Source organism: Rutilus rutilus (assembly GCF_951802725.1).
Source record: "Rutilus rutilus genome assembly, chromosome: 1".
NCBI lineage: Eukaryota > Metazoa > Chordata > Actinopteri > Cypriniformes > Leuciscidae > Rutilus > Rutilus rutilus.
In genome coordinates this window covers 3,463,061-3,477,017 of record NC_140209.1, presented here as the reverse complement: position 1 = coordinate 3,477,017, position 13,957 = coordinate 3,463,061, and the positions used below count along the sequence as shown (strand labels likewise).

General features: G+C 39.5%; 1 protein-coding gene across 2 annotated transcripts in view; it reads right to left on the bottom strand.

Annotated features, from left to right (window-relative positions):
- Positions 1-6,819, bottom strand: part of LOC311302206 (uncharacterized protein) — a 34,903-nt gene extending 28,084 nt beyond the window's left edge. Inside the window, exons 1-7 of one of the 2 annotated variants that reach the window (XM_084427898.1) lie at positions 5,605-6,819; positions 4,904-5,215; positions 4,453-4,806; positions 4,291-4,332; positions 3,760-3,819; positions 3,534-3,614; positions 2,935-3,422 (exon numbers count right to left, since the gene is read on the bottom strand). In XM_084427898.1, coding sequence (XP_084284024.1) covers positions 3,367-3,422; positions 3,534-3,614; positions 3,760-3,819; positions 4,291-4,332; positions 4,453-4,806; positions 4,904-5,215; positions 5,605-5,665 — 966 coding nt within the window. In that variant the 5' untranslated portion in view covers positions 5,666-6,819 and the 3' untranslated portion in view covers positions 2,935-3,366. Of the gene's footprint in view, positions 1-2,934; positions 3,423-3,533; positions 3,615-3,759; positions 3,820-4,290; positions 4,333-4,452; positions 4,807-4,903 lie in introns of those variants that run through there. The other variant, XM_084427897.1, reaches the window with a different exon arrangement.
- Between the last annotated feature and the right edge of the window lie 7,138 nt (positions 6,820-13,957).

The following is a 13,957-nucleotide window of genomic DNA, read 5'->3' as shown; positions in this document are numbered from 1 at the left end:
TTTTCATGTCAATCTGTGTTCATTTTGACCACGGACCATGTGGTTCTTGATCAATGCAAGGCCTACTACCTTAATATAATTCAACAAGGTTTTAGAATATAGAATATTTTTTAAACAAAATAAATATTTTGAAAGTCTATTATCTGGCCCTGGTGTGATGTGCGAGTGGAGGAGGCACATTCTCGCGCTTGACACGTGACGTGTTGCATTTTGTAACACAACTGCTTGACCAAGGGCCCAGCCAGAGATTTATAGAATTTATGTAGAGACAATAGAATATTACTGTTGCAGAATATTAATTACAGTTTGAAGTGCATCAATAGCCGGACTACCAACAGGTCCTGCAAGAATGTCCACATGCTGTCTGTATCTTAAACCTGCATTGATTGCTTATCTCCACTGGAACTGATTTCCCCACACAAATGCTAATGCTTTGATGTTAAAGCTAGAATGTCCACTAATGTGTTTATTTACAAAAAGGCATGAGTGGAGTCTAAATTTTCATAAAACTGCAATTTAAATATATTTTTTCTATAGGTTATACAAAAAAACGACAAAATAAACAGGCTGAATAAGCTGATCTATAACATGTTCAATGGTGGTAGCCTAGTCTATGAATGGTACACCCCCCTAAGCTCACAGAAATGGTTAGACCCAAGTCTTCAGCAGCCAATGACACTGACACGTTCAAACTGATTTTTAGCGCGTATTTCACGTGTATTTACGTGTTGAATACACATATTTAACGCGCTGATTTGTCACGCGCATTCGGCGCTTATTTAATTCACGTGTTTTTGGCCCTCTTGGCTTTCCATACTGCTGTATACGCACCGCTCCTGGAACGCATTGGGAAAAAATACGCACCGCATGCGCACTGCAAACGGAGTATGTGTGAAACGGGCGTAAGTCGTTTGTCATGGTTGTAAAAAAACAATGGCTATCTGAACATCTTTGCCAAGCGCAAACCAGTACAGAAGTAATCAATACATTATCGGGGAGGGTCATGCCTTTTTTCACAATCATTTTGGAGGGTCATAGAAAAGTTTATTGCTGGCGAAGGGAGGATCAAGTCTATTTTGACTATAGATCTCAAAAGTCCTCCGGTAGCCCCTTAAATAAAACACCAAGAGTCCCTAACCTGGGAATGTCGTTACATCATGACATGGATTGACTCTCACAGTAAGTGGCCAGAAGTAGCATTGACTTCTTCAGTCAGAAGTACAAATGTGATAAACTTCCTGACATCAGTTTTCAGCAGACCCTGAAATCCTCACAGCATTGGATCTGACTGTGGATGTCAATTCAAGAACGTGGAGTTTGCTGCAATCAAAGGTTTCTATTTACCTTAGTGTGTTTTTGCAGCGTTGAGCTCTGAAGCCAATCACAGACATGTCTGATGATCTCCTGAACGCGATGGCCAATCAGAGGCGTTTAAGTTATGCAATCATGCAATTAAATTATGCAGTGTAGACAGCTTCATTGATTATAACAGAACTCTGTGAGATCGCATTGCAGTGAGTCTGAGATGAGTGACAGCTTTTTAGTGATTATAAATGGAGCGCACTTTGCTCATGTTTAAGACAATTAACATCCTTTTAGCTTACTTTAGGTTACAGTATGTTTATGAGGACAAAGGTGACATCAACGGAAAATGAAATAGTCTGCAAAATGTTATGTTGGACTAATTTAAACACTTTTTTAATGACGTGATTATTATTCTAATATAGCTCTTTACTGCAAACACTAAAACTGTGGGCCGTTTTGCTTGTTTAAACTGCAGGTAAGGTGCTTAAAATAAATGTAAACTTATTTTTTTTCAGTTATATTGCTACTTGCTTTTACTTGACCAAAACCTCCTAAGTGTCTTTTAGAAGAAACCATGGCTAGGACTGTAGTCTAAAGCATTCATGAGCTGCAATCATTCAAGCTTATGTAATCTTCCAGTGTTTGCTCATAAATAGGGATGACAGGTAAGAGTCTAGTTCATTGCTCTTTTATTTCTAGATTTGTATTTTGTCTAATTCTTGTGTGATTCTGTTTATCCAGATTTGTTAGCGGTTGTTTATGATCATCATTCATTTACTTCATACTTAACGTTCAGCATTATTCATATTATAAGCTCTAAAATGCTTATATTATGTGAGCATTAGTAAAGACTTAAACATCATCAGCTCCTCCTGTGGTTATTAACTTCCTCTGTTCTGACCAACTCAGTGTTTAAATTCTGCTAGAGTTGCTGTTGGTGAAACTGTCCCACAGTGAAGTGTTGCTTTACATGTGTGAGACGTCTGAGACGTGTGTATACTGTTAACCGCACTATCTCAGCACACATCTGCTCTGAACACAGTTTCTACACATGGATTATAACGTTCTGCTTTAAACTCTCCAGCCTTGAGAAATATATCAGATCCAGACTCCTTTATCAACACTACAAATGCTCTGGAAGATCTGGGATGTATTTCTCAAGCACCACTGATTTAACTTCCGCCTCCCTGAACTTCTGGACCACTTTGCTAAAACACTTGAACGAGTCGTTTTCCACCAACTATCTACATTTCTCACACAGAACATCCTCCTGGACAACAACCAGTCTGGCTTCAGAAGCGCCACTAAACTGAGACGGCCCTGCTCTCGGTTATTGAAGCTCTGAGACTGGCAAGAGGAGCCTCCGAATCCTCAGTTCTCCTCTTGCTGGATCTGTCTGCTGCTTACAGTTAACCACCAAGAAGAGCATCTCAGGAACAGTGCTTCAAGTCTGACCTCTCAGTGGCTCCTTCAGGGTGTCGTGAGGTGTTTAAGACCCAATATCTAGCTCTCGGTTATTGAAGCGGCTTCTCAACTACAACTCGCTTCAGTGGACTTACAGATACATTACCAGCTCATGAAGGGGAATTAACATATTCCTAACAAACATCTCAGGAAAGGAGACTTATTAAACACAACTGCAGAGGTTTATTAAGAAAATTATAGCAATCATTCAAAATGAAAAATATGCTAAAAACAGGAATGAACAGACAAGATCCAAGAATCCTCAAATCAGCTCCATCACACAGAACAGAGAGAGATTATACAGTCTGAGTCTGTCCATTACTGTATTAATATTATATTTAAAGCAGTTTACATATGAAGCGCAAGAGAATGACTTTCAACACTGTAAATATATCCATAACATCCATATAAATGAAAATAAATCTGGCTTTTTATATATAAAAACACATTTTAATCTAAACTTGATTATATCACTATAAGTGCTCAAGAGTTTTTTCTCTGTTTTCTGAGAAGAAGAAAATAAAACAATGAACAATCCTCTGTAAGTTTCTGCTATTGTAAATATTGCTGCAGATTGGCTCTAAACTCATCAGTATTTTATTCTAATATTGTCGGCATCTCTATTTCCTCTGGGTGCTTCGAGTCCTTCCTCCCTGCAAAATAAAAGCATTGACTGACCTCTCGTATGTGTTTTTATCATGATTGCAGATTGTTCCAGATCAGATGAGTGTGAATCATCAGATTGTGTGCGGCTCAAAACTCACCAGCTCTTCTTGCACAGATGATCTGAAGAAGAATCACAGTAGGAGCAGCAAACACTGCCATCTCAACAATAATCACAATCACTGCAGGAAACATGAGAGGAAGAAGAGAAACTGTACATGACTGAAGTCAAGGGTATTCAACTATCAACAGTTATTGATGAAGCATTTACAGACTGACTGATAGTTTAATGTTATAAAGCTGTCAGTATAAATGAACGTGTCGTACCTCTGTATAATGATAGAGCAGTCACACTGACTTCAGTTTCTGATGCTGGATCAGCTGGATCTGTGGATCACGTCTGTTAGTTCAGTTCAACACATAATGCCACATATACACAACATCATCATCACATAATACTGGAGCTTCACATCACAGAAATGATGAATATGTGCACGAGTCTGTCATCTATTATCTTCTTACTTCACTCTCAAGCTGTCAGGAGGAGAATGACTAATTATGAGTTTTGTGACCTTTTGTGTTTGTGTTTGAATGATAAGAGTCTGTGTCTGGTCTTGTTGTATTAGCTTGAGCTGAAAAGGATGATTGGGGACAATTATAGACAAAGACAAAAGCCATCGGCACAGATGACGACCAGAATGTGATTTCAATCAACTCTTACATATTTCAGTGAGGTAAAATATCTATATGGTAACATTCATATTTTCTATAGAATTATGTTAGACGAAGCTGTGAATAACATCATCAACGGCTTAAAGCATCATCATCATCATCATCATCATCATCATCATCATGTACCTCGTGTAGAAGGACTCACTGCTGTCGTTGAATCAGCTGGAGCTGTAAAGGACGAATGTTTGTTCAGATGATTCATACTGTACAAGAGCTTCATTATATTTGAACTAGTTAAAACACAGGATGACTTTTAACACTGATTCATGAGACTCATTCATTTCTCACCTGAATACTTGACAGTGTATCTGACTGAGGTCTCGAGTTGATTTCTGCGAGTAAGCTGACATCTCCACTCTCTGTTGTCATCTTCATTCAGGAGTGTTGTAGTCAGAGTGAGGATACAGTGATCTTGATCTGATGATGATAATATCTGATATCTGGAGTCTGTCTTCAGATCAACACCAGCCTGATTCACCCACAACAGCTCAACTCCCTCAGAACGGACCCAATAATTACAGGAGAATACAGTATACAACTGACAGGAGAGAGTCACAGAGCGGCCTGGACTGATCTCAGTCTGTGAGGATGAAGATGATGATGATGAAGATGAAGATGATGATGAAGATGGAGACACTGAAACTGAACACAAGACACAAATCACAGACTCTTCAATCATCATCTGAGTTTAAAGGGAGAATCTGCCCTTTTTAAATTGACCACATAATCATAAACTTACCATGAAGAACATGCAAATAAACAGCAACATCAAGTCCTTGTACTCTGCCATTCACATATTGTCTGCAGATGTATAATCCATAATCTTCTACTGTGACGTTCTTGATGTTCAGAGAGCAGTCAGACTCCAGACTCAGTCTCTCATGTCTCTCTGAGTCTTTATTCTTTATCCCTCCAGTAATCAGTTCAGCTGCTGAATCACTGAATATGTTCTTGTTGGTCCATGTAGTTGATTTGCAGTCAGAAAGAGCTTTATTACAGGACAGAGAGACATTTTCACCAGAACTGATGAACACATCCACTCCACTGGTTCCTGAAACACAGTATATCTCAGTGATCATTATGATATATATTAATAAATGAAACATAAAACACACCAGCATAAAAAGCAGAAGTTTTAAATCATAGTATTTTTCCTGACTTAAAGCAAACAACACACTCTCCAGAATAAACTATTAGTCTTTATCAGAGAGCTGTTCAAATCACTGACACACTCTTAATATGAAGATAATTCTTCATCATCAGATGTTTGAGTGACACTATGTCCAGTATCAGGAATAATACAGTATGATCTGTGTGTATCAATACACAACTCTGAGATCACAACGTGAATGTGTGCAAGAATAAACTGAGCATGTTCAAATGAACTCTTTCCAGACTAATTCCACTAAATGTCTTTAGAGAAAATACAGATTTCTTTACCTGTGAGAAGTGAAGAGAGAATGATCAGTCCCAGCAGACACAGATCACACTTATCAGCCATTTCCTGTTTCTGTCAGTCTTCCTCTTCATTATATATAGTTACAGCTCCTCCTTTAAACATCATCAGCTCCTCCTGTGGTTATTAACTTCCTCTCATCTGACAGCCTGAGATGAAACTCTGAGAAGTGTTGCTGAGTGGATTTCAGTGCAAATGTATTTTTCATTATTGCTCATGCAGCAAGTGGCTCGATTCTTAGCGACTACACCAGCTCGAAATAACGAGGAAACACTATCTTTAACTAAATAAAGACACACGAGTAAGTTCCACTTAGAGAGGGCAAGAGGCGTGAGTTCCCGTTCAAAATAATGTTTTTTATTGAAGCTAAAATAGTTGGACAACAATCATTTAAAACTGGAAGTGACCAATCAAATCAGGTATTGGTTGAATGAAACAGAAAAAAAGAAACACACATAACTGGAAACAGAGATAGATGAGTGGGGGAATCTGAACAAAGACATGTGACAAATGACAAGAACCTGAAAGTCCATGAAAACAACTCTAAACAGCACATAATGTGACACACACTGGCTCAAACACACTTACGCTCAACGCTTCAGACTGAACTCAATGAACAGGCTCTACTTTTGCATTTCTGTTAGTTTCACTTCCTCATTTTAGAGTTTCCTGCATGCAGTTCAATTCTAGAAATAAAATCATTAAATTATTAGTAATAAAATTGGTTTACTACTGAAACGTTCTCCACCATCCATGACAATGACAATGTCTTCTGGAAGAGTTTCTACACATGGATTATAGCGTTCTGCTTTACTCTCTCCAGCCCTGAGAATATATCAGATCCAGACTCCTTTATCAACTCAAACACCAGTTCATTACTTGCCCTGAGCTTCTTGACACATTTCACATTCAACAAATGAGGCTTGCTAATTTCAATGTGCTGACGTTGCCTATACATGAATATCAGTCACGTGACCTCTTACGTCATCCGCTCTTTTTCCAGTTGACTGCCGCCATCTTGAGGACCTATCGAGTACTGTATATGGTACTGACAAGCATTACCTAGCTAGCGTTCTACTTTTCAACACACACACACACACACACACACACACACACACACACACACACACACACACACACACACACACACACACACACACACACACACACACAATGAGCAAAACCCCTCAATTCTCATGCAAAAGGAAACTTTACATTCAAAACAATGTTATTTCTTCTCAAAATGGTATTTTGTTTTCAAATGGCGCACACAAACCATCATATGAATAGACAATTATAAGAACCAGTTGAACACTGAAAAATGTGCATGAGCATGAGCTACATGTTGTGTTCATCGTGTCTCAAGTACCAGTATTTGTGTGTAAACAAGTGAGAAAAACTGTAATACTTCAAATGAACTGAGGAGGGCAGCAATACGCCATTGTCGTGTCTAGTCTGCCGCAAATATCAACAGAAGAAGAAGAGTTTGGAGAAGATCTCATCATTGACTAACAAAGACTTTCACACATTCAGATCAAATTCAAGCTTGAAGACGCAACTGGTGTGAACATTAACTATTTAAATGATGTTGATGTAAAATATCAACTTTGAAGTTGTAAAATGTAATTATTGTGTTTCAGCTTATTTGATGGAATTGATGCTAAGATTTGCATGATTTGTGTTGAACAATTATTTGAGCTTGAAAGGTGTGCTTTCAACATTTATAATTGAATGTCAAGGCATTTGATTTAGTTGATTATAGTTAATAATGTGGTGATGGTGAATGAGATGTTAAATGTTAGTTTTATATAATATTTGTTATATTAATGTATATTTGTTTTGATCACTTCTGCGACACCTCTGCAAACAGAGGTAAATAAAAACAGTAAAGCTCAATGAGTTGTCCTCTTGCGGCCCTCAAGTTTTGAATGCCATCTGGAAAATTTGACTATTATAATTGTTAAAATATATTTAACAATAAAAAATACAACAACTCTATTTACTGATATACATTTGGGGGGGAAATTAATGTATAGGAAGCGTTGTATTTATCATGGAAATTAGAAATACAGACACAGAGGGAAAAGGGTAATGTGGTCAAAATGCTGTAAAATGTCTCCAATGTTTTTAATCAACTTAATTAATAGTACGAACGGTATTACACAAGTGAAACTCCGGCACTGCACTGCCCTCTAGGGGTTATCTCCACAATAGAAATCAGGATCAAATAGAAATCAGTTTAAAGTGGAAAAATCAGCTCTTCCCCAGTCCAGCGTAGACGGAGTAATCATGTTCATATAAACTTTAAAACTCAGAACTACAACACACACACACACACACACACACACACACACACGCACACACACACACACACACACACATGAAAGAGTGTGAATCAGCCGAGTCGGATTATCCTCAGGGAAAAGCTCTTCTTCACGTTATTACACGGCACAGCTCTTTAAAACACTCCTACACACTCCCCACCATCATCTAACTACACAAATACCATCTATCTAGCTTTAGCTGAGATGTTTTCGGGTGATTCAGTCTGTCGCCACTGGAGGGCGCTCCAGGTCACGTGTTGTTTGGCTGATGCTGACAAAGTAATAAAACGAAGAACAAGTTGTTTTCCCTATACTATACTCACTGTGTGTGTTGTGTTTGTTCCTACGAGGAAATATATAGGCTATAATCAGTACTATATTAGCATATTGATGCAGACATATATAAATTGTGAGCACACTGCAAACACATTTTACCCCCAAGCCAACTGAGATCGCAGAGACTCCGATCGCACAGATGCAATCAAGCTGAGGGTGAAAGTATCGCCCAATACGTGGCTGTGTTAAAGAGATTAGCCGAGCACTGAGAGTTTGGAGATCATTTGAGTCTAGGGTGAATTCATGAATAATAAGGATCAGATGAAGAAAGACGAGTGGATGTTAATGTGATGATGGCACGACCTCAGATGCACGACCTCAGATGCTGATGCTGAGTTGACACTGCTCAAAGTGACAGCGGTGCTTGATGAGACTTCACGAGTGAGTAAAATGCAAAACTCAACAAGTTCCGTGTCATCAGTGATGAAAATGGTCATCACCTGACAAATCTGGAGTCGACTGGAGAAGTTCGGCCTTCATTATTATGCAAGATTAGTTCCAAACCTGGCTACAATTCCTCACCCATTAAATGCAATGTTGCGTACGGACATAAATAGAGCTGGTCTCTGGAGTGCGAGGAAATTAACTTAACTAGATCGAGACAAACTTTAAGTTGGCCTGAGAAAGCTTGGACCAGAAAGTTTGAAGTTTAGAGTATTTTTTAAAGTTTAAAAGTAGTTTAAAGTTAAAAAGTTGCTAGGGTGTTTCTAGTGGGTTGCTAAGGTGTTCTGGGTGGTAGCTGGGGCATTCTGGATGGTTGCTAGGCAGTTGCTAGGGTGTTCTGGGTGGTTGCTATTGTGTTGCTAGGTGGTTTCTAGGGTATTCTGGGTGGTTGCTAGGGTGTTTCTATTGTGTAAAACTTTGCACAGTTAGAACGGTAAGAGCTAGGAATTATTTTTGGAGTCAGGAAATTTCATGGCTTCAGAGGTGAATCACAATCACACGATCCAGCATTGAAGTGCCAGTGACCACGGAAATGCTGATGTTGCACAAGGACAAAAAGGATTCAGTGGATGCTTACCTCATTAACAAGCTCTATCGGTGTGTAGAGCAGATATATACGCAAGGACACCAGAGCAGACCCAATCCTTTCTGGTGTGATGGAGATGGTGTCCTCAGGGCGGTTTCCATCCACCAAGGACTCTGATAATGCATTGACACCATTCCTCATCCGACAAGGGGAACTCTCTTTAGTAACTCTCTTTTAACTCACTGTATATCCTGCACTTGCTGCTATTGCACTTCTGGTTAGACCTAAACTGCATTTCGTTGCCTTGTACCTGTACTTGTGTAATGACAATAAAGTTGAATCTAATCTAATCTAATCTCTTTAATGCAGGACTGTTTAAGGTGGGGACAGCGAGTTCTTGTTCCACCTAACCTCAGACAAAGAGTCTTAGAGGATCTGCATGCTGGACTCCCGGGTGCAGTGAAAATGAAAGCGCCATCTGGTGGCCCAGTATTGACTCTCAAACTAAAGAGAAATCTAAGACGTGCTTGTCATGCCAGCAAAATCTGAAATCTCCCTTCCTCTCACCTTTACGGCCTTGGCCATGGCCCAGAGCTCCTCAGCAGAGTATTCACATCGACTTCACCGGTCCAGCTGAGGGATGTTCCTGGTGGTTGTCGATGCTCACTCAAAATGGCCAGAAGTTCACGGGACGGACTCCACAACATCATCTAAGACCATTCAAGTACTGAGAGGCTCATTCAGTCGTTATGGTATACCGGAAACTCTGGTAAGCGACAATGGCCCACAGTTTACGTCAGTAGTTGGCTCTTTTCTAAAAGCGAATGGAGAGAAGCCTTTAGAGCTGGGCTATTCACAACTCTGGAAAAGACGTACGGATCAGATGCTAGACTCTCCTCCTGAAATGACCTCAATCAGTGGACTTTCCATCGCAGACTCCAGATAAAGCTGGACAGCAGGGACGGACTGACAGTCTGTGCGCTCTGGAAAAGTCCAGAACGGCCGTCCAACTGAGGGCCGTCGGATCGGCACAAAAGTGTAATAAAGCAATATGAACAGCCAACAGCAGGGGCACTAATACGATCACTTATACGCTAAACAACTGAGGAAGAAGAGTCGGCCTACTAGCCACTGACAGAAAGTCAGTTTTATAAGGCTTAGGCTACCTATACTGCACTTTTAAATTTGCTTACATTATATTTGAATAGTTAAGTTATAGTATATAGCAGTGGTCTCCGACGTGATGCCTGTGAGTTGCCCGCTAAAAACATTCTAACTGGCCAATAGCGATCCACTGCAAATCGGGGCACCAGACCTCGACTAAATGGTATCATATTGCGACCTTTTTTCGTGCCGGTGCAACTAAACATTTGCGTTGAGTATGAGAAACATCAAATGGCACACGCTCAAAAAGCGGAACAAAACTTGTTTGATCTGAGCAGCGCATTATCAGCTCGGCCCAATAAACAGCGATCACGCGAACATTATTACGCAGAGCTGCGCGATCCACTGAGAAGCAGTTCAATTCAGCGCAGAATTCTCTATCTCTATTATAAACCCACAGATGACTATGTGATTTATGCTTGTTAAAAGCCAGATGAAACAGCGCTGATATTCTCAAAATATTGACGCAAAAAACAGGCGAAACATTGTTCCAAGAACAAACCATTTCACACCACAACTTATGAATTAACTGTAGTAAAACAAACATTTTTTGGCAGAAATGTACCAGTATAAATTCATATTAAAAATGCTGTTATATTAATATAGTCATGTAGGCCTATAGGCTATGTATTAAATGTAATGCAGTAGGCTGATGTTTTTGTTAAGTTATGGCAGTTTATTTATTTATTTTTGCATTTATATTTATACTAAATGTTTGGGCTACTGTTTTTGATAACACATACAATAGGTTTATACAGTATAGTATCAGGACATCCTGGCTAGTGTCTGTTTTTTAGCCCCAGTCTGTCCCTGCTGGACAGGGATGGTCTTCGCCGGTCAGTGAAACAGTGTGTGTGCTTCAGACCACAGTGAAACACAGCTCTCGGACGACACCTTCCCAAAGCGCTAGGAGCTTTCCTGTCCGGCTCCACAGACCACATAACAGGCTACACTTATAAAATGTTTAAGGTTTGGGTAGTTCAAAAAGAAAGAAAATATATGACAAATGTCATGATTTGTGTTGTATACCTCATAACTGCGTTTACATTGATCTGGAGTGAAACCAGTTAATAGTGTTCAGTTACATTAGAAAGCGATCCCGTTATTGCCATGCTTTAAGATGAACTCCTTGTGTTTCTATAAGTTTGGAGATATGAAAATGTGATTAAGAGGGGAGAAACTGAAATGTTTTTGGGTTAATTCAGTCTGTCGCCACTGGAGGGCGCTCCAGGTCACGTGTTGTTTGGCTGATGCTGACAAAGTAATAAAACGAAGAACAAGTTGTTTTCCCTATACTATGGCCCTGTCCCAAATCGCGCACTTCATGTGGACGTTCGGTCTCGTGGACTTGAATTGCGCGTGCTCGCCGAGTCTACGAGTCCGTAGACCGTCCCATTCAGCATTTTAACGCTCTGAAGTGTGCTCAGCAGCGCCCCCTTTGTACCCTTGAAGCGGTCTTCCCGCATAGATGCAGGCTCCACGTACTTTAACTACCCAGGAATCCTTGCGAAAGGCCAATCAGACAACGGATGGGAGGAGATTTCGCTCACGGATAATTGTTGACATGGCTGAGAAGAAAATATTACGGTTTTTATTACCTAATGTATATTTTACTAGTTGTTACCTGCAGTTTATACAAACATTATGGTCATCGACCAGTGGTTGATGTCTCAAACATAATAATAGTGTGTTGAATAATACGATCACATTATAATTCATTAAATAAATAGAACCAAATGTCAGGGCTTTACTGAGTCATATGTAAACATAGTATGAATATTGAAACCTGTAAATTCATCTGAAATTCATGCACATTTTCATTATGTGTTAAAATTGTAATCTTAGTTCAAATGGAACATTATGTATTATTATGTAGCTAGCTACAACTGTATACATCTTTTAAATAAGCATGATGTATCTATTGTCTAATGCTCAGGTGATATGCACAATATAAAAATATAGAACTGTAAAATTAAGCTGTGTAGTTGACATGGAGATAAGACGTCGGGAGCGCAAAAACGTGATTTCTCCTGTCCAACAACAACCAGGCCGTTATTTCCGGCGTGACGATCAAGTCTGTCCCAAAACTACCTCTCAATGCGCCCTCGTGGACTCGCGCCAAGGGCCCTATAGGTCTGCACTACATTACGTCACCAAAGTGTGGACTCTGAGGAAGTCCACAAGTCCGGAGTGTGCCATTTGGGACAGGGCCTATACTCACTGTGTTGTGTCTATTTCTACAAGAACATATAAATAATCAGTACTATATGATGCAGACATAATGATAGCCTATAGGGGGAGGGGGAGGGGGGAGGTAATTCTGTAATTTTTTTAATTACAGAAAAAAAAAACATGTCCAACAGTTTCTGTTAAATTACAACTATTCCCTATATTTCCATATTCTAGGTCAAGAATCATTTATGCTATTCTGAGAGTTATTATTGTATGACCATATAGTGCTCACTTTTTTGGACACTTCCTTTGTTTCTTTCATATACTGTATTAATCAGTTCTGTGATTCCTCTTTAAACTCTGCCTTGCTCAGTGGTGTTACAGGCCAACATGAACATCAACTTACAGTGAGTTTTGCAAGATCAGCGACTTCCTCGGACTTCCGCATTTGCGCTCGTTCATTTAAAAAATTGCCGCCGGAAGCAGCGCCGCGACAGCTGATTGGCTGATGTTGGCTGCTTCCTCATATGACTTGTCTTCTCCTTCCTTTCGTTTGAAATGACAGGCGCGCGTTCACAAGTGACTCCAGATTTACGTTTTCCACGAACAACTTGAATTCTACACTCAACTTCACACGGAATAATTGCACTGTTCTAGAGAAAGAGTGTGTGTGTGTGTGTGTGTGTGTGTGTGTGTGTGTGTGTGTTCGTTCGTTCAGGAAGTGTTCAGGAAGTGCAGAAGACTGAAGGAAACAGTGTGTCTTGGATCATGAGAGGAATGACAGCAGAGACTCTCTTGATGATTGTAAGTTGTTTTGTTGTTGTTTGCCGCTTGGAAAGTGTTGTTAACTAAAATGAACATGTAGAAATGTATTAGGCTATTTTAAATATTATTTTTGCGGTGTAGCCGTGTAGTTGTTCAGCTATATTTAACAGCGCTTCCTCAGAAGTACAAACACAACAGCCGGTTTATAAATCCTGTCCAATGGCTGAAAGGAGTAAACGGTCACTATTGGTTGTGACAGCTGTCAATCAAAATGTGGAGCCCTGATTCGTTGTTGATCAACTTGTTCCTGCTGTGGATGTTTTAATTCACAGCCCTTCTAAAAATATGAAAGTTTTTGGTTTAATATATTCTTAATATAAGTCTGACTGTCAATGATCTACTTTTATGTTGTTTTAAATTCTATTTGTTAATTATTTATTTTGTTGGATTTTAGTTGGACTTGGTCAGAACTGTTTCAAAACTAGTTATCGACATGATGCCGCTGCCTTTGGGCTCAGTGATGTTGAGTTTAAATTACATATAAAATAAAGACATGTATTGTTGTGATGTAATGGTGTAATGGAAGGGACTAAAGAAGTATTTTTA